This window comes from Microcaecilia unicolor, chromosome 8, assembly GCF_901765095.1.
Source record: "Microcaecilia unicolor chromosome 8, aMicUni1.1, whole genome shotgun sequence".
Lineage (NCBI taxonomy): Eukaryota > Metazoa > Chordata > Amphibia > Gymnophiona > Siphonopidae > Microcaecilia > Microcaecilia unicolor.
In genome coordinates this window covers 217,722,209-217,742,885 of record NC_044038.1, presented here as the reverse complement: position 1 = coordinate 217,742,885, position 20,677 = coordinate 217,722,209, and the positions used below count along the sequence as shown (strand labels likewise).

Genomic DNA, 20,677 nt, shown 5'->3' with positions numbered 1-20,677 from the left:
GTCACTCACACACTCGCTTGGTCTCATACACTCACTCTCACAGAGAATCTGTGTCTCACACACACTCTCTCGCCCACACACACACACTCTCTCTCACACACACTGTGTCTCACATACACACTTGCACACACTCTCATTCTCACACACACACTCTCTCACAAACACACTCACACCCTGACTCACTCTCTCTCTCACACACTCACACTTTCACTCTGACTCTCAAACAGTCACTCTCACATACACTCTCCCAAACATACACACTCCGAGGAAAACCTTGCTAGCGCCCGTTTCATTTGTGTCAGAAACGGGCCTTTTTTACTAGTATCACATAATTAAAACGCATTCAGTCATCAACAAGTGCAACTATACGGTATCGAGACACTAGGGCTTAAATTGTAAGTCAACACAGATGTGCAACGTATTCTAAAGGAAATATTTTAGAGTCCAAGAGACTGAGATTTGGTAGCTGGCACAAGAGAAAAACTGGATTCTGTACAGGCTGTGATGGTTTTTATTACGCAAAGAGATTAATGTGTGGACTGTGGAAAACTCCAAGGTCACATAAAGGCTTTCGTCTCACATTCTCTTTAGATAATTCATATGTTGGTTCAAGTTTTCAAGCCCATGAGTGAGTCTTTCTAAGCGGTTTACAATGAGTCGAATTAGAAGAGAGAAATAGTGAAGTATATAGCAGTATAGAAAAAAAGAGAAAAACTCAATTTTAAATAGGAAAGGGGATAAAGAAAATAGGATATGGGGGTATCAAAGATCTGGTATCACTCGACAATCGTCTCCAGTGAAAGCATCAGCAAATAAGAAAGTTTTCAGATTACTCTTGAGAAAAGTGGTGTGGTAGCCGTCTTAGTCCACTTCTAAAGGTAATAAAGAGAAATTAGGGCTGCTCAATTAAAAGGGTTAACTGTACGATTAATCGCAATCAAAACTTTTAATCATGCAGGTTAATTGCGCAAAGTGCCCCCCTCGCATTTTCACCTGTATAGTGCAAAATAAAGACTGCAGATGTCAATTCTCAAAACTGACATATTGTACTTCAGTTACTAAACTGAAAATAAAATCATTTTTCTTACCTTTGTTGTCCGGTGATTTTATTTTTCTAATTATCTTATTCTCTGTCTCTGGTTCTGTTCCTCTGTCTGTGCTCTGAACTCTATTTTCAGGGCCTCCTCTATCCTCACTATTTCTTTTCTCTCCTCCTCCCTTCTTCACTTCTTCCCTTATAACATGTTTCACATTCAACTTTCTGCCATTTTTCTTCCTCCTTATAGGCGAGAGGAGCACAATGCGATTAATCAAGTTAAAACTAACAGTGCAAGTAAAAACAATTTTATGCGATTAATCGCAATTAGTGACACTGCATGAACAGCCCTAATAGAAAAGAAAAGGAGATGATATCTTTTTTATTGGACTAACTTAATACATCTTTTGATTAGCATTCGAAGAAGGGTTACCTTCAAAAGCTAATCAAAAGATGTATTAAGTTAGTCCAATAAAAAAGGTATCATCTTTTTGTCTTTCCTCTGTTTTGATTTATTTCTATTTATTAGATAGTTGTTAATTGTGGGTTGGTGAGGACAGCGTTCCATAACACGGGGCCTATAATGCTAAAAGGTTTTGAATGGACAAAGCTATAGCAAACTTGTCAAAAAGAAGGGATTATTAAGGAATTAGATTGTGAAAATCTGAGAGTTCTAATGGGGCAACGAGGAATCAGAAGTTGGGAAAGGCGGAGTGAATATCCAGAGTACTGGACTTTGTGTACAATTGTCAGGATTTTGTAGATCAGTCTGTGGGGTATTGGAAGCCAGTGCGCCTCATTCAACAGTGGAGTTTCATGATCGCATTTGCGCAAGCCTGTCATAATTGTTACTGCTATGTTTTGGACTCATTGAAGTCTTCTAAAATCAGTTACCCTTGCTCCATATAAGAGCCAGTTACAACAGTACAGACTTGAAATGACAAGAAAGTGTACGAGAATCCAGAGGGCTGATTTTGTAAATAGGTGGCAAACTGAATAAATCATTTTTAATTTGGAAGCTCAGAGTTTGATCGAGCTTGCAGAAAGGGAGACCCTAGGGGATGCACCAGTTGTCCCAGGTACAGGAGTGGCCGGGGGTTCAAGGAATGCCCTAAAGGAAGTAGAACTCCAGGAGTGGTTACGAGACTTAACACCGGGACAGCAGAAACATTCTTATCCCAAGGGGGAAAAGCCAGAGATAGGGTGTATGGCATGCAGACAGGAAGGTGGAAAGCCAATAAGCCACCAGGAAATGAAAGGATGGGTGGGGCTTCCCAAGGGAGGACGGGTGAAGCCCATAGGAGGAGAAGGTTCCCAGGGGTTCCAGAGGTCAGAGGAACTTGGAATGAGGGGGCTGCGAGAGGATTTAGTGGAGGCTCCGAAGACAGAATTGTCAGGGAATATTTGGATAGTGTGCAAGTGGAAGTAAGAAAGAGATTAGTTCCATTGCAATTAGACACAGAAGCTTTGAAGACATTTACTCCCGCAGAGGGCACGGAGTTGCACAAATTATTGCAAGCCTGGGAGGAAATTCAGACTCGGTTAAAAGACATTAGAAATTCACCTATTAGCCTATTTATAAATCTGTAACTGTTGTTCCACTAATGTTGTAAACCACACTGAACCCTAAACAAGGAATATTAGCAGTACACAATACTTAAATTGAATTGGAAACAGGACACTCAGGATCTTTATAGTGGAGTGAAAAGATACAGGACTACCAACAATGAGAAGAGGTGTATTCAGTAAAAAAAAAAAAGATTATCAGAATTCACCCTGAGGGCCAGCCAGCAGATTAATGCTTTAGGGGGTCCTTTTACTAAGCTGCAATGAAAATGGTCTGTGGGAGTGCAGACGCGTATTTTGGGCGCACGCAGAAATATTTGTTTAGCGCACCTACAAAAAGTGCCTTTATTTTTTGCCGAAAATGGACGTGTGGCAAAATGAAAATTGCTGCGCATCCATTTTGGGTCTGAGACCTTACCTCAAGCCATCGACCTAGCGGTAAGGTCTCATATGGTAACTGGGCGGTAATGGTCTACGCGCGTCAAATGCCACTTGATGCACGTAGCTGCCGCACGCCAGAAAATAAAAAATATTTTTCAGACGCGTCAAAATGTATTTATTTAGATTTTGCTCACACCTTTTTCAGTAGTAGCTCAAAGTGAGCTACATTCAGGTACTCTGGATATTTCTCCGTCCCAGGAGGGCTGACAATCTAAGTTTGTACCTGAGGCAATGGAGGGTTAAGTGACTTGCCCAAGGTCACAAGGAGCAGCAGTGGGATTTGAACCGGCCACCTCTGGATTGCAAGACAAAATTGAAATTACTGCAAGGGCCATGTGGTAACCGGCTGGTAACTTCAATGTGGCACGCGTTGGGCGCACGTAGGAGCCTACGCGGCTTAGTAAAAGGGCCCCTAGAAACCCTAATTATGTTTGAAAGTTATGGTAGAATTTTTTTTGGGGGGGGGGAGGAACTCTTCCTACAAATATGATCCATTAGGTTTGGCATAGTTTTGGCTGTTGGGGATTGGAATCAGGGTGGGGTGTGGTGGATTGGTGGGGCTCATATTTTAATGTGCTTTACTGACTCAACACTTAAAAGAAAAAGAGGACAAAGAAAGGAGGGGAAAAAAAATAAAACCACGGGTTCCTCACAACACTCCTTTTCTCTGACACACAGCGAGTATGACCTTTCCCGATTCGTAAGCATGATTTAATCTTCAGAATCACAATTAAGGCCTCCCCACCCCCACCCCCATTCCCTACCTCAGCATCACACTGTACGCAAAGGCAAACAATCCTTCTTCTTTCCATTCTGTGCTCAATTTTTCTCTGTCATGAAGTAAAACGGTATTCAGATTGGAGAACATTGCCTTTGTAAGCATGTGAAGGCTCTTGTTTTGCAGATGCCTGAGAAGAGGAAAAAAAAAATGTTATCCCTGGTACATTTCCAGTCGTACAGCAAACCTGATCCCAGAGAGGGTGGAGACATTCATGATTAATAAAATGTGTTTTTACATTTTCCTTTACTCCATAACCGCTTACTTTTCTTTGTATATAGTAACAATATAATCAGCGTTCTAAAGTTACCAAAAATGACTGAAGCCATCTGTGTATTTGCGTAGAGAGACACAACAACCAGTGCCGATACCATATCATATTCCAGAGATATTTGCGATTAAAATCATAAAATAAATAAAACCAGCCTTTTGTTTAGTTACCTGGGCAAAACTGTTCGAAAATTGCCCTCAATTCTTTGTCACATTTTTGTGAATAGGCCATTAGACTGACTAGAAGATGGCAAGGAACTTTAGCTATTGTTTTGGTATTATATCTGGTTGGTAAAGGACCTTATTTAATTTCCATTTTGGCTCAGCTGCTTCCTTTTTCAAGAGCCTTCATCTCCACTTATGTGTCGTTTCCCCTCCCCCCCCCCTGATTTTTATATCCTCCCTAGCCCAGTCATTGCAGTAATAGCCTTTGGTAGGGACTCATGACTGTGGATTTCCTCGGTAACTCAGCATGTGTGTGTACGCCCTACTTCCAGTCAACAAGGGTCATCATTGAGCGAAGGCTAAAACTCCCTTATTGCACTACCGCCTGACTGCTCCAGAGAACAAAAGCCAGTCTTGGATTTGATCCCGTATCTTCCATACCACTGAGCCACCAGGCCAGCTCTGGAAACATACAAATAATAGACACACAGGAGGAAGGAAAGAAATGCATCATCCCCCAAGACTGGCAACAGCCCATGTCACACATGTCTACAAGTCTCAGTAAAATAAAAGCTGAAAAGGTTCAGACACCATGTTTTAGAGAGCACCTAAACTGCCCACACATAGCCTACGACAACAAAATAGACCAGACCAGGGGCATAGCTACGTGGGGCCAAGGGGGCATGGGCCCCCGTAGATTTGGCCCTGCCCCCCCCCCGCCGCCAACCCCTTCGACCCCCCCCCCCCTCCTGCCGCCATCGGGTACCTTGCAGGACGTACGTGCAGGACGTCAGACAGAAACAGAAACCTTGCAGATCAGTAACACGGCTGCGCCGGAGAAGAGGACTTCGGCTGGTGGGGGTTGGGGACCCCCTGCCAGCAAAGGTACTCAATGGCGATGGGAAGGGGGGGGTCGAAAGGGTTGGCGCCAGGGGGGGCGGGTCAAAGGTGGTGGTGGTGCCAGCGGTGCCAGGGGGGCCTAAAATGTGCCCCCTCACCTCGGGCTCTGGACCCCCCCTCCCACCGAAGTCTGGCTACGCCCCTGGACCAAACTCAGCTTCAGGAATGCAGATGGAAAACCTGCTCCTGTGCTTTTACAGATGACCAGATTTGATTCACTTATCATCAGACATCACAGCATGAAAAACATAATGTACCGTTTAGCATTACTTCAAAGCAGAACCTGAATCAAGATCTGTCCATTCCAGATAACATTACATTTTGTTAGAAACAATCTCCATAGCAGCTTCAAACATTAAAAAATAGGATTTGTCCATTCCATTTACTTTACATACGAACATAATTATCAAACTGGGTCAAAGCAATGGTCCATCCAGCTCACCATCCTGCTTCCAACAGTGGCCAGTCCAGGACACAAGTACCTGACAGGATCCCAAAAAGTAGCAAGATTCCACGCTACTTAAGCAGTACGGCTTTTAACACCTTTGTCTCTTAGCAAACCAAGGGGCCTTTTTACTAAGATGCGTAAGCGTCTACGTACGCCCAACGTGCGCCAAAATGAAGTTACCACCCAACTACTGCGTGGCTCTTGCAGTAATTTCATTTTTGGCGTGCATCCAATACGCGCGTCTAAAAAATATTTTTTTATTTTTGGATGCCCATAACAGACGCGTGCCAGGTGGCATTTGACCAGTGTAGGTCATTACCACCTGGATTCTTTACTGCTAGGTCAACGGCTGGCGGTAAGGTCTCAGACCCAAAATGGAGGCACGGCAATTTTGATTTTGCCGCACGTCCATTTTCGGCCTTTTTCACAGAAGAGCTGAAAAATGGATTGGCGCGCACCTAAAACCCGTGCCTACACTACAGCAAGCCATTTTTCAGCGCGCCTTTGTAAAAGGACCCCTAAGATTTCGCACATCTAGGCAACCAAAAGAAACAGGGCCAGCTCTAAGAGGGTGTAGGGCCTGGGGTGAATGTTTTGGAGTGGGCTGCCCCTACTAGAGTGAACAGCAGTGGGCATGGGGCTACATTATACTTCCTGGCCCAGTACTGACATCTGTCACATCCACCCTCCAGCACTTCCCAATAGGGCCCTAGAAAACACATCATCTGGGTAGCAGTGGCGTAGCTACAGGTGGGCCAGGGCCCACCCACTTTGGACTCAGGCCCACCCAAAATTGTGACACTTGCTCTGGCTGGTAGGGATCCCAAACCTTGCCAGCTGAAAATTTTCTCTCCTTGGGCAGCCAGCGCTCTTCCAAATGTCAGCCAGCAGCACTTGCCTTGAGCTGACACAGACTGGCCCTTCTGCACACGCTCAGTTTTCGCACATGCAAAAGCACTCAGCATGCACGGCCTGCCAGCAGCAGCATCAGTTTGAGGCAAGTGCTGCCGGCTGCCGTTTGGAAGAGTGCTGGCTTCTTGAGGAGGAGGAGGAGGAGGAAATCTTCAGCTGACAAGGTTTGAGGATCCCCGCCAGCTCAGGTATTTAATATTTGGAGTTTTTGGGCAGGGAGGGGGAATTCCATGCCCACCCACCTTGGGCTCTGGCCCACCCAAAATTGGCCATCTAGCTACGCCCCTGCTGGGTAGTTCTGTGCCAGAGCTGGTGGTGGGAGGCGGGACTGGTAGTTGGGAGGCGGGGATAGTGCTGGGCAGACATAGGGTCTGTGCCAGAGCTGGTGGTTGGGAGGCGGGGTTGGTGGTTGGGAGGCAGGGATAGTGCTGGGCAGACTTATACGGTCTGTGCCAGAGCCGGTGGTGGGTGGCAGGGATAGTGCTGGGCAGACTTATACGGTCTGTGCCAGAGCTGGTGGTTGGGAGGCGGGGTTGGTGGTTGGGAGGCGGGGATAGGGCTGGCCAGACTTATACACTCTGTGCCCTGAAGAGGACAGTACAAATAAAATAGTAGCACATATGAATTTATCTTCTTGGGCAGACTGGATGGACCGTGCAGGTCTTTTTCTGCCGTCATCTACTATGTCATCTACTATGTTCCGGGGCAGAGGGAGCTGCAGCGAAGTTAGCGAACTCAGCTGACAGGCGCGCGCCGCGGCACCCCCCCAGCGGCGTGCACCCAGGGCGGACCGCCCCCACCTTGGTACGCCACTGACTGACACTTACTCACACTCTTTATCACCCTCTCATCTCCAGCCCCTCCTCCCAGGCCGGAAACTATCAACTCAACCTTCCAACCTGTTCCATTCTAGCTGCAGGAGGTGGATACAATAAAATATTTTCAAATTTTTGTATTTCTTGATCTATTCCCATCTTCCTTTATATTTTTTTCTTGATCCTTCTTCAGTCTTTTCCCTGTTTTTTTTCTCATGATTTCATTTGGAATTATTTTCATTTCTCTAACTTTTCCTTATTGATTCATCGTTTCATGTTTCCTCTCATCTCTATGTTTCTTTCTGGTTACTTATTTTATTCCCTCAACATTCCTTCTAGACTTCCACCCTATTGCCATCTTTATGTTGCCTGTGTTATTCCTAGATTCCTTGTGTTTTTCTTTTTCATAATTTTGCTCTTCCATTCTATTCTCCCTCCCCTCATGCTCTGGCTTACATACCCCTATCTTCTCTCTTCCTCATATACACACCTTTCCCCATTTCACATATTTCTCTTATCCATCACCTTTCTCCCTCATCTTTTTCTCTGCCTCTCCTTCCTTCTCAAGCTTCCACACACCCATCTTCTTCTTTCCATTTCTGCCCCTTCCCCCACCATCTATTTCCTTTTCCACCTTTCTAACCCTCACTCTTTTTGCATTTTCCAATTTCAGACTAATCTCTCCCAGCTTCCTCCATCTCCCCCTTCCCTATCTCTTTTCTTGATACCCTCCCCTCGTATCTTTCTCCTTCCTCTTTCATTCTTTTTCTCACACAATTTCCAATTCTACCATCTTTCCCCCACCTATCACCTACAACAGAGGTAATTATTCTCTAAAATGAATTCTCTAGGAAGACAATGTCATAAGGCTGGGGCTGCATAGGGAAAGGTACTGGCATACCACGTTTCTGTGGTTTTTGCAACTACATTCAAATCGGTTTACATAGTATATATAGGTACTTATTTGTACCCGGGGCAATGGAGGGTTAACTGACTTACAAGGAGCTGCAGTGGGAATTGAATCCAGTTTCCCAGGATCAAAGTCCACTGCACTAACCACTAGGCTACTCCTCCACTCATTCCACCAATAAGAGCCAACCTCATCAGTGATGTCACAATGGCTTGATTGCCTGATACTTGGCTCACTTCTGATATTGTGATGTCATAAGGGAAAGGGGGAAAGGGAAATGGGACTTGATGTACCACCTTTCTGAGGTTTTTGCAACTACATTCAAAGCGGTTTACATATATTCAGGTACTTATTTTGTACCAGGGGCAATGGAGGGTTAAGTGACTTGCCCAGAGTCACAAGGAGCTGCAGTGGGAATTGAACTCAGTTCCCCAGGATCAAAGTCCACTACACTAACCACTAGGCTACTCCTCCACTCTGATTTTTGCCAATCAGTACTTTTTAAAAGAGCGAATGTTGAGTTGACGATCATCCATAGAACAAGCATTGGTTCAGGATATATTTTTGGATTTTATAAAACACTCTGGATCCTGGGTACTTATGACTTTAAAGATGAGTCAAATGAGACCTATAAACTATAAGACAGTGAAGCATATATTGAAGTAGATTAATATGATCTTTACATTGCCAATCAGAAGTATCCTGGGTGGATTTTGAATCATCTGAAGACCATGTCAGAACTTTCAATGAAAGCTTACAAAACTGCAAATTATAGTAGCTTAAAGGAGAAGTCCAGAAGGAGACTCTCTTTGGCAGAAAGCAACTACTAAGAAGAGAATTACCAATAAATCTGAGAGATGGAAATCATACCGAACATATCCTGACTTTTGAGTGAGGCTCAGTACCGTCATGGTACGAGCAAAATAAACTCATTCGAAGACTCTACCCTAAGTTATCGCCTCTATTTAGGAGTTGTCCTCATCAATACTTTGAACTCTTTTTGTTTACTTTATTCACATTATTACTGTTGAACGTTTTACATTTACCCTTGATCTTTAATGCCTGAATTGAACTGTATATCTACTTCTTATAACTTACTAGTAACGAAGGCCCGTTTCAAATCGCAATGAAATGGGCGCTAGCAAGGCTCCCCTCCGTCCCTTTGTGTGTCCGTGTGTCGCCGGCCCCCCTGCAGCCTCCGCCGAAGGCCCCCCCCCCACCCCACTGACCTACCGAAGTAACGTGTGGTCCGCCCTCGACGTCATCGCGTTTTGACGCGAGGGCGGAGCAGAGCTACAGTGCAGTACAACGTTGGAGCTGAGAATGTGCTCCGCCCTCAACGTCATAACGTTTGACGCGAGGGTGGGGCCCACAGACTGTGATTTTGTGTGGCTTCAGAGCTTCGAACTTACGAACCTGGCTTCAGTGACGTCAGTGCAAATAGAACGTTGAGGGTGAGTTTTATATATAGAGATTTTCTGTACTTTAAATGTAATAATATTCTGTATTTCTCATTCCGGAACGGCGATCGCCATTATGGCATAATGTAAGCCACATTGAGCCTGCAAATAGGTGGGAAAATGTGGGATACAAATGCTGCAAATAAATAAATACTTACGATTTCATCATAGCTTTCTCTACAGCAGGGTCATAGTCGGGCAGTCTAACATCGAACATTCGCTCCATTAGAAGCCGGGCATATTTGTTGAAATCCAGTTTGTTGCTCGATTCCAAAACTACTGCATCATAGGAATGAGGGTCTAACAGGACGGTGACAAACTTCCCAGCAGCCTGCACCTGTAAATTCAGAGGAGCAAAACTAAGAAAGGTGAAATTCTTGTCTTCATCCACTGCTGTTAGGCGCTAATTCTATGAAGCGAGTGGCAACAATTAAGCATCAAGAATGTGCATAAATGACCAGAACATCAGCATTAATAAATAAATCTGTTTACAACTATGTGCTAATCTATATGATGGCATCTAAATGTAACAGCACATACTTTTAAGGTGGGTGTACACAGGAGAGGAGGGTGGGTAGGGTGCACAGTTAGACACATACAGAATACTTATAATTATTTTCTTATTTTCAAAGTACAATATCAAACAAGACAACAAATGTACAGGAGTGGATTCACAAGAAAATATATCAATCAAATATCATACATGAAAACCACAAGCCCACATCAAGAAAGAGAGCTTTACTATACAAAAATTAAATCTTACGAAGAAAAATAAAACCAATTAGGAAGACCTAATTCAAATTCTGCGCCTCATCACTGTAAGTACTCATCATAGCCTAAAGAAAAACCCTACTTCTCATGACCTTTAAGAAATTGCTCCAATTGCAAAGAAAACAAAAATACAACCGCCCCCCCCTCCACCCCCCCGATATTCAAAACCATTTAAGTGGCCAGAAACAGCACCTGGCTGGTGGAGGAGTGCCCTATTGGTTAGGGTGGTGGACTTTGCGCCTGGGGAACTGAGGAACTGAGTTTGATTCCCACTTCAGGCACAGGCAGCTCCTTGTGACTCTGGGCAAGTCACTTAACCCTCCATTGCCCCATGTAAGCCGCATTGAGCCTGCCATGAGTGGGAAAGCGCAAGGTACAAATGTAACAAAAATAAAATAGATACTATTGCAGATTCTACATGGAATGTTGCTACTATTGGAGATTCTACATGGAATGTTGCTACTATTGGAGATTCTACATGGAATGTTGCTATTCCACTAGCAACATTCCATGTAGAAGGCTGCGCAGGCTTCTGTTTCTGTGAGTCTGACGTCCTGCACGTACGTGCAGGACGTCAGACTCACAGAAGCAGAAGCCTGCGCGGCCACATTGGTGATCTGCAAGGGCCGACTTCAATCTCAAATAGTAGCAACAGTGGAGGAGTGGCCTAGTGGTTAGGGTGGTGGACTTTGGTCCTGGGGAACTGAGGAACTGAGTTTGATTCCCACTTCAGGCACAGGCAGCTCCTTGTGACTCTGGGCAAGTCACTTAACCCTCCATTGCCCCATGTAAGCCGCATTGAGCCTGCCATGAGTGGGAAAGCGTGGGGTACAAATGTAACAAAAAAAAATGGCACTTAACTGGCTATCCGGCAATATTCAGCAGAGGATAGCTGGTTATCCCCCACTGAACATTTCCAGTTAGCGCCTGGGAGATAACCGGCTATGGCCGCTTAAATAGCTGGTATAGCTTTAGTCAGTTTAAAGATAAGCAGCTATCTTTGAATATCGACTTAGACAGTTAACTTTAAAAAGATTAAAAATATACCGAATATTCAATACCGGTCACTGGAAATGGCCCGGCATTGAATATCCAGGCTGACTGCCAACTGTGGGAAATAGCAGGGCTCCCTCCCCTGGTCTGAACATTGGCCCTAAAATCTTTACCCTGAAAATAAAAAATACATTTACAAGGGAATTTGAGGAAAAAAAGGAAGCACTCAGAAAAAGAACCCAGAGTTTCAGCACCAAAAAGGCTCTAGGCCTGAGACGAGTTGCTCTGGATACCTAAAATTTATGTGCAAGTATTTATACCATCTCTATGGCTGCTAAAAGGTCATGCCTAAATTACACGCATGCATTTTATGTGTTACACTAGCATTTCATAAAGGAAAGTAGGCACCTATTTTTCTTCATAGCATAGGCTTCAGATAGATGCCCCTTTATAGAACTGCCTTCCTACCCCCTCACTCTATAAATGGCACACGTATCCCCAAATTCTAAATATGGCGCCCTAAGTTGCATGTGCTATTGTGGCCGCATGGCCAAATTCTGCACAAAACTTAACTGATTAACAAGCCAATCAGTGCCGATAATTGGTACTTAACAACCAATTAATGGGCGTGGACAGCATGACACAATCCCCAAACTACCATGGGATGCCTGAGTGCACACGCCCTCCCCCTCCTCCCACCCCACCCCCCCAGGTAGTGCTTTTTAACCTGCGATAAGCATGCATTAGTGCTTACCACAGCTTAGTACCGTGATTTTCAACCTTTTCCAACTCACAGAAGGCACACTTACGAAATGCAAAAATTGTCAAGGCACACCACTGGAATCTAATCCATACCTGCTTCTGCACACTAAGACCCATTTCATCACCACCCATCCCCACAAGTAATCTCCTCCATCCCCATCCATACCTATAACCTTTAATTATGCTACTCAACTATATTAGAGCATCAATATACCTGGTACTGAGAAACTGGAACAAGATGGACTGTTACAGATTCCTACACAGACGCCAGGGGTGGACTGAGGGTGGTCTGGGCCCCCCACCTGGCCACTGCCCGACACCTCCCCTGCTGCTCTTGCTGCCACAGCCAATGCCCCTGCTGCCCTGGTCCTACCTGAGGGGTCCTGGTAGTCTGGTGGCCAAGACTTCCCGGATTTTGACAGTCTCGCGAGACTTCTGCATTTGCCACCATTTTTCAAATACAATGGTGCTAGGTGAGGGGGGGGGGGCATAGCGGCAGCCCAGCAGGCCAGGCAGGAAAGAACATGTTCCCCCCCCCCCCCCCCCCCCGACGCCACTAGATCACCAGCAGTGCACTGGACATCCGGGCAGAGCCACTGGGCTCCCTAGAGCCTCTGGGCCCTCGGGCACTGCCCTGTTGCCCGAATGGTCAGTCAGACAATACATGCCAGTAGATGTAGAATATGACTCATCTGATACAAAATAGGGAACCACAAAAAAAATGAGAAAAAAACTGAACCAGGAGAGAGTAGAGGTTGACCAAGTGACGAGCCAACGTGGAGATGTTGCTTGAAAGCTCTTTTTATCAAAGCTCCAGGAGAAAGACCTGACACAGTCCATATTTCAGTGGAAGGAACAGCCTGCCTCAGGGGTCACAATAATGTCTCTCCTGGTTTGATCTATACTTCCGTAGAGGTTTCCTTCCTGTTTTGCTGTGCTCTTCAGTTTGGACCCCAGGTGAACAAAAGATACCGGACTCTACATATTGCGTAGCACCAAATATGTAACACCAGAGAAATAGGAAGAAATGCTTATCCTCCTGTACAGTGTAAAATAAAGCTGACAGAAGTACCTCCTTTCCATTTGCAATTTCTTTCCTCACCTCCTGCCCTATGTCTGTTTGGTACTGATCTTTCACATTGTGCTTTCTTCAATTCCTCTGCCTTCTTCTCAAATCTATCTTGTTTTCCCTCTCTCATCATTTTATTTGCAGCTTGTCTCGCCTCTTTCCTTCCGTTCATATGCAGCCTGTCTCCCCTCTACTCCCCTCTTATTTTCCCCTTCTCTTTATGCGCATGTCTCCCCCCCTTCCACATATGTGCAGCTTGTCTCCCCTTTCTCTTGGGTCTAATCTCTTTTCCTACCTTCCTCCACCCACCCCTCAGGCCTCGCCGCTTCGATTCTTCAAACTTCATGTTGTCGGCAGCTTTTAGAACTGCCTTCCTCTGGCTATCCTGAGGCTTTCCCTCTTCTGCATCCCTCCTATGTGGCAAAAGGAAGTAGTGTCAGAAGGAAGGACCCGTGGCTGGCCAGAGGAAGGCCTGTTAAAATACCTGCCGGCAACCACAACATTTGAAGATTGTAGTGGAGAGCAGAGACCTGAGGGGTGAAAGGAAGAAGATCATAGGTGTCACACGAGTTGCCTCATTATCTCATTACCCACATAAATCACTTTCAAACTTAACCTCTCCTGGGAAATTTTTATAACAAGAACAGCTATAAATGCCCCAAAATGTGTCTATTTGGTTTATTTTATGAAGGCAACATGCAAAATATCCAAACAGATTCACTAATTCTTTACAGAAAGTTGTTTTTGGACCATCATATAAGAAGTTGACTCAATGTTCAAGATTTAACAGTGGATGATAGGGAGCAGAACAATGTTTCCCTCGTGGCTTAAGTCTAATCTTCATCACATTTAAAATAATATTTTGAGGATTAAGATAAATCGCTTTGGCATTCTCTTGAACACTGAGTTTTTATAGGATGGTCCAAAAACAACTTTCTGAAAAGGACTAGTGAATCCATTCAGGTATTTTGGATGTTATTTTTATGAATACCTGAATATTATAAGGTCAACTCTTGATTACGGTAGCATGTTGTCAAGACAACAAACATGTTTATGTACCTTTACGAAACAGGCTTCTTTAATAATTCCCCAGTGTTCTTGCACAAATTTACACCTACTCCCCAAGTGTATGTACTCTCCCATGAAAGTTAGGCGATGAAATTTTTGCACGGATCCGAGATCTGCACACAACATAACGAGGAAATGGGAATTAATTGGCACTAATTGGTGACTGAAGTTGCATGCAGGTCTTCCCAATACGCTATTCTATTCTTTGGTGCCTAACCTTTCTTGAGCACAACCCAAAAGGACATATGGACAAGGGAGGCGCATAGGTGGGTTAAGGGTGCTCCTAAAAGTTAGGCACTAAGTTATAGAATGGTGCCGATCTGTGCCTAACTTTGGGTGCCAGACTTATACCTGTTTGTAGCAGGCATAGGTCTGGCACCCAAAGTTAGGAGTGACCTGAACTCTATGCCAGTATTCTATAATACTATTCTATGCCAACTGTTAGTCTGGGGAGGGAGTCAAGGATTGTGCAAGAGGACGAAGGTGAAGAAGCCCCAAAAGATGCCTGCTGTGTCATTCCTGTAAAATCAAAATATATACTCTTCTCTAACTCTTCAAATAGTACCCTCACTCACCCTATCCTTCTCAATTCTATACCTGTTCTACAAGTGCAAAATACTAAAATCCTTGGGGTTCATTTAGTCAACTCTCGTTCTCCCAACAGATTTCGAATATAACTAAGAACTGCTTTTACAGGCTTAAACAGATTTGTTCCATCCATTCGTTTATTGATCTGCCAGCCATTAACATTCTCATACAGTCCATGATTAGTAGGCTAGACTACTGTAACTCAATGTATCTGGGTCTTAAATCCACTGATATCAGACACTTACAGCTGATCCAAAACACAGCCATAAAATGAATAACTAATTGTGCCTATGTCACATGAACTTTACATCACTTTGCATTTGTTCTCACTGGAGCCGGCAAACACCTCTCCGGCACTACCGTGTTTCCCCGAAAATAAGACACTGTCTTATATTAATTTTTGCCTCCAAAAATGCGCTAGGTCTTATTTTCAGGGGCTGTCTTATTTTTCGGGGGAAACATCGGGGTTGGATCAGGGTTGGCCCGCCCGCCCTCCGTCGCTCCCGGAACTAACCTTACACGTCTCCTTTCACCTTCGCAGCAGCAGGGCAGGCCACTCCTTCCTTCCGTGTCCCGCCTTCACCTGACGTAACGTCCGCGAGGGAGGGGCACGGAAGGAAGGAGAGGTCTGCCCTGCTGCTGCTTGCTGCGAAGGTGAAAGGAGGCGTTTAAGGTTAGTTCCGGGAGCGACGGAGGGTGGGTGGAGGGGGGGGCCCGGCGACCTCGGGTGGGGGGGGCAGCCCGGGGGCGGCCTTGTCCGGCTCTCGGCGGCCCTGCTTTCAAACAAAAATTTGCTAGGTCTTACTTTCGGGGGAGGCCTTATATCTACCAATTCAGGAAAACTTCTACTAGGTCTTATTTTCGGGGGATGTCTTACTTTCGGGGAAACAGGGTATGTAAGCCACATTGAGCCTACAATATGTGGGAAAATGCGGGATACAAATGTAACAAACAAATAAATAAATAAATAAAGGTCAGACACCCATTATAGAACAGAAGCTCAGTAGGGATCTTTTTGGCACATAACTTTTGGCATTGTACATAGAATTCTCCCCTCCATGTACCCACATTGCAACTCTGCCTCCGTTCTGCCTAAGCACCACCCCAGGAACATCTATGTATGAGACCGTAAATTTGCAGCCTTATATGCTAGGGTCCAACTTGGGGGTCAACACTCAAGAAAAAGATCTGGGTGTCGTTGTAGATAATATGCTGAAATCTTCTGCTCAGTGTGTGGCGGCGCCCAAAAAAGCAAACAGAATGCTAGAAATTATTAGGAAAGGGATGGTGAATAAGACCGAAAATACTATAATGCCTCTGTATCGCTCTATGGTGTGACCACACCTTGAGTATTGCATTCAGTTCTGGTTGCTGTATCTCAAAAAAGATATACCGGAATTAGAAAAGGTTCAAAGAATAGTGACCCCCCCCCCCCCCCCCCCCCCGTCCCAAACACAAAAGAAATCCCTGGTGGCTCAAGCAGGCTCCCACCTCTACCCCCCACCCACCCTAGTAGTGTAGCGGACCTCTCCCCCTGTACCTCCTTATTGGAGAAGGGAGTATCACACTCCCTCCTCTTCAGTACCGCCTTCAAATTGGTGGTGCCCAGGCCTGCCCAGTGAATCCTGGGATGCATTAGGCAGGGCTTCCTGACCATATAAGGGAGCGGGTAAAAGGCTGTCATTTTTTTTCTAAGAAATGGCCGTGCGGTAAGTGAACCACTTGCTACATGGCCATTTCAGGGAGTAAGGGTCCCACGCTAACCCAGCGGTAACCAGGCAGTGTGCGGCACTGCCCGATTACTGCCAGGTAAGTACCAGCGTTACAAAAATAAAAATATTTTTATAGCACCAAAAATGGCGTGCGCAGGGGATGGGAACCACCACCGGGCTGCTGTGGAAGCCTAGCGGTAGTTCCGGATTAGTGGCGGTAGAAGGACCCCTGCGGTGGTGTCGGCACGCGGGTTTACCATGAGCCGAGGCCTCCTCTTACCACTGCTGATAAAAGGACTTTTTTTTTTTTTTAAATGGAAATGGTGGTGCGGTAAGTGTACGTGAAGTAACAAAAGAGTAGGTTCAAAAGTACACAAACAGCAAAAGAAAAAAGTACAAAAGGGCCTTCAAGAGAGTCCTTTATTCATAAAGACCCACAAAGAGCACCTTTTACAGAAGCTTGGCAAGCATCATTCCAGAGTCTATCTTTGGGCGACATTTATTGAATCTACTACCAAGCTTGTATCCTACATGAGCCACTGAGACCACACTAGTCTCTTATTTATTTATTGCATTTGTACCCCACATTTTCCCACCTATTTGCAGGCTCAATGTGGCTTACATAGTACCGTCAAAGGCGTTTGGATAACAAATACAAAGTTGTATAGTGATCGTATGAGGTATAAGTGGAGGGTCGGAATGGATGAAGATTGTGTGATGTCCTGTTCAATCATAGTCATGCTGTGTTGGTAGGTGAAGAGGGTTACATGGGGTCGTTGGGGTAGGCCTTTTTGAAGAGGTTGGTTTTTAGTGATTTCCTGAAGTTCAAGTGGCCATGGATTGTTTTCACAGCTTTTGGGAGCCCATTCCATAGTTGCGCGCTTATGTAGGAGAAGCCGGCTGCGTAAGTTGTTTTGTATTTTAGTCCTTTGCAATTTGGGTAGTGTAGGTTTAGGTAGGATCTTGACGATCTGACTTTGTTTCTTATTGGTAAATCTATGAGGTCTGTCATGCATTCTGGGACAACGCCGTATATGATTTTGTGGACTAAGGTGCAGATTTTGAAGATGATCCGTTCTTTGATTGGGAGCCAATGCAACTTTTCTTGGAGGGGTTTGGCACTTTCGAAGCGTGTTTTGCTGAATATCACTATCCAATTACAGATGGGTAAGTGCAAGGATAACAAAAAAAGGGGTCATGTTGAAAGAGGTAGAACAAGGAATACAAACTCACCCTAGACTAGGTTTACCTTCAACTTGTACTCACCGTAAATATATCTCCATGTTTTTGCTTCATTTTTGACAGAAATTTGGCAGCATCTCTTCCAAATTCTATCGAATGTCCCAGCCAAGGCACTGCACCATGGTCAAGAGGAGGCTCATTTGGCAATCTGAAAAAAAAAAATCTTTCCTCAGACACTGCAGCAATACATGCGTGTTTGCAATTCTAAATACTTACGTAATAACACTTAAGGCTAAAGTTAGCTTGGAATATGATAAGAGCAACTCTGCATAACTATATTACACGAGTTTATTATTTAAAAGCTGCTTAACAGTGGAAGGAATGGTCTAGTGGTCAGAACAGCGGGTTGAGACCCAAAAAACCCTGGGTTCAAATCCCACTCTTTCTACTAATGCTTCTTATGAATTTGGAAAGCTGTTGTACTCTTCAGGGACCCAGGTGCACAGAAATACAGTACAGTCTGACACACACAGGACTGATCTAATGTCAGATAAATGAAAAGTTGAACAATACAGAAAACACTTCATAAAGTCCTCAATGTATAAACAAAGGCACAGAGCTCCCAATTTTCAAAAATTGTTCTAAAACAAAGATTTTTAACAGAAAGAAATGCAATGGAATCACCGGGGGGGGGGGGGGGGGGGGGTCTGTCAGATATGCCGGAAGGTTGGATAATTGAGATTGTACTATACCTATTTAACTTGATTTGAGCCTTAGTATGAAAAGGCAAATACTTAACAGGCCCTTCTAATAAAGGGTATTAAGCCCTAATATTTATTTTATTTATTTAGATTTTGCTTGCACCTTTTCCAGTAGTAGCTCAAGGTGAGTTACCTACTGTGCAGCCTGGGCCACAGCCCTAGACGCACCCTCAACCGGCGCTCGCAAGAGCGGGGGAGAAACATGCTGCGCATCCAAGATGGCGTCCGGCGCGACACTCCGCGAAGGAGCCGCGCGGGAAGAACGGCGCTTAACTTTAGCCGCTTTTTTGCCGTCGCCCAAATCAAGGGCGGCCATGGCATTAACGTCTCCCAGCTCAAGGGCGGCCCAAGAAGAAGCCGTCCGAGCAGAGTGGCCGGCCAAGATGGCGGAGGCGAGCAGCGGGGGATGGGTGTTTATGGCAGGAAAAACTACCGCACTGGAGGAAGACCCGGGACACTGACCGGCCTCCAAACTGACACCCAACCTTCCACCGGACCCCCGCATCCCTGCTAGAAGCGCACACGCGGTCCGGGGAGCGATTCTTCGCGCCCTCGCCCTCCGACGCCATAGGCCACGTGGAGATCGATCGGGGAACCCCCTGCCCGCTATAAAAAGGTAAAAATTACCTGCTTCTCGCTCCGAGCTGTAACGACCTGGTGTCCCAGTGAGTAGCTGCAATAAACGTTTAAATAAACGTCGAAATAAACGCCTTTAAGGACGTCCAAAAAATTTTTTTTTTTTTTAACGGAGCCAGCGGGAGGGGGGAGAAAAGGAGGGACCTGGCGCCACCAGGTTTGCACTTGCTCAAGAAGAGCCCTCAACCCCAGGTACTCAACAAAACCTAAAAATTAGGCTTGGAGACCTAGCCAGAGCTGCTGCTGTGTGTGACCACCACCTGCTGAGATAGAGAACATACTGAGGAGTTTCCGGCAGCACATGACCACATATAGGGAGGCAAAAGGATTGCTCTCTATCTCCACCTGCTGGTAGATGGACACAACCCACCAGTCTATGGATTGATCAGCATGATGATATGGAACTTGATTTGAGCCTTAGTATGAAAAGGCAAATACTTAACAGGCCCTTCTAATAAAGGGTATTAAGCCCTAATATTTATTTTATTTATTTAGATTTTGCTTGCACCTTTTTCAGTAGTAGCTCAAGGTGAGTTACATTCAGGTACACTGGATATTTCTCTGTCCCAGGAGGGCTCACAATCTAAGTTTGTACCTGAGGCAATGGAGGGTTAAGTGACTTGCCCAAGATCACAAGGAGCAGCAGTGGGATTTGAACCGGCCACCTCTGGATTGCAAGACTGGTGCTCCACTCCTTAGCACGTGAAAGAGAGGCTAGCAAGGGGTCCGTTTACTAACCTACGGTAGAAGGGGGCCTGCACCAGTGTAAGCGCATGTTTTTGACTCGCTCTGAGGCTCCCTTTCACTGCAGTGGGTAAAAGACTGTCTTTTTATCACAAAACGAAATGGCTGCACAGTAAGTGAACCACTTACCGTGCGCCCATTTCAGGGGGAGAACGTACCATCACCCATCGAGGTTGGGGTAAGGGCTCCCGCACTAACCTGGCAGTAACCGAGCAGCGATTACCATCGGGTAAGCACCAGCGATACAAAAATAGAAAATATTTTTGTAGCATCGGAAATGGCATGCGCTGGGGGGTGAGAACTACCACTGGGTTTCTGCAGTAGCCCAGCAGTAGTTCCGGACTGCGCGCCAACCCTTTAGTAAAACGACCCCACATTGTTTTGCCTGTTTCTGCGCGATATTCGTGTGTTACTTATTTCTTGCAAAAATCTTTTGAGAGAGGGCATGGCATGGGTGGGAAGTAGTGGAGGTCTGCCATGGCAGAAGAACACTAAGATCCCACGACAAAATAACAGCACAACAAAAGAAGTGAGAAATAGACCAGGCTAACCAGAATTGGACGAGGAGACTTCAATTGACGGTAAACAGTTTACTGGTGAAGATTCGACACAGTACCGTGTTTCGGCAGTGAGCCTGCTTCAGGAGTCTTCTTTATATAAAATACGTAAAACCATCAAATGGTCAATAAC

General features: G+C 45.3%; 1 protein-coding gene across 1 annotated transcript in view; it reads right to left on the bottom strand.

The window, feature by feature from the left end:
* PTGIS (prostaglandin I2 synthase) overlaps window positions 1–20,677 on the bottom strand; it is a 72,078-nt gene that overhangs the window by 36,840 nt on the left and 14,561 nt on the right. The window contains exons 2-4 of the mRNA XM_030211468.1: window positions 17,931–18,054; window positions 9,860–10,038; window positions 3,808–3,951 (exon numbers count right to left, since the gene is read on the bottom strand). Coding sequence (XP_030067328.1) covers window positions 3,808–3,951; window positions 9,860–10,038; window positions 17,931–18,054 — 447 coding nt within the window. The remainder of the gene's footprint in view (window positions 1–3,807; window positions 3,952–9,859; window positions 10,039–17,930; window positions 18,055–20,677) is intronic.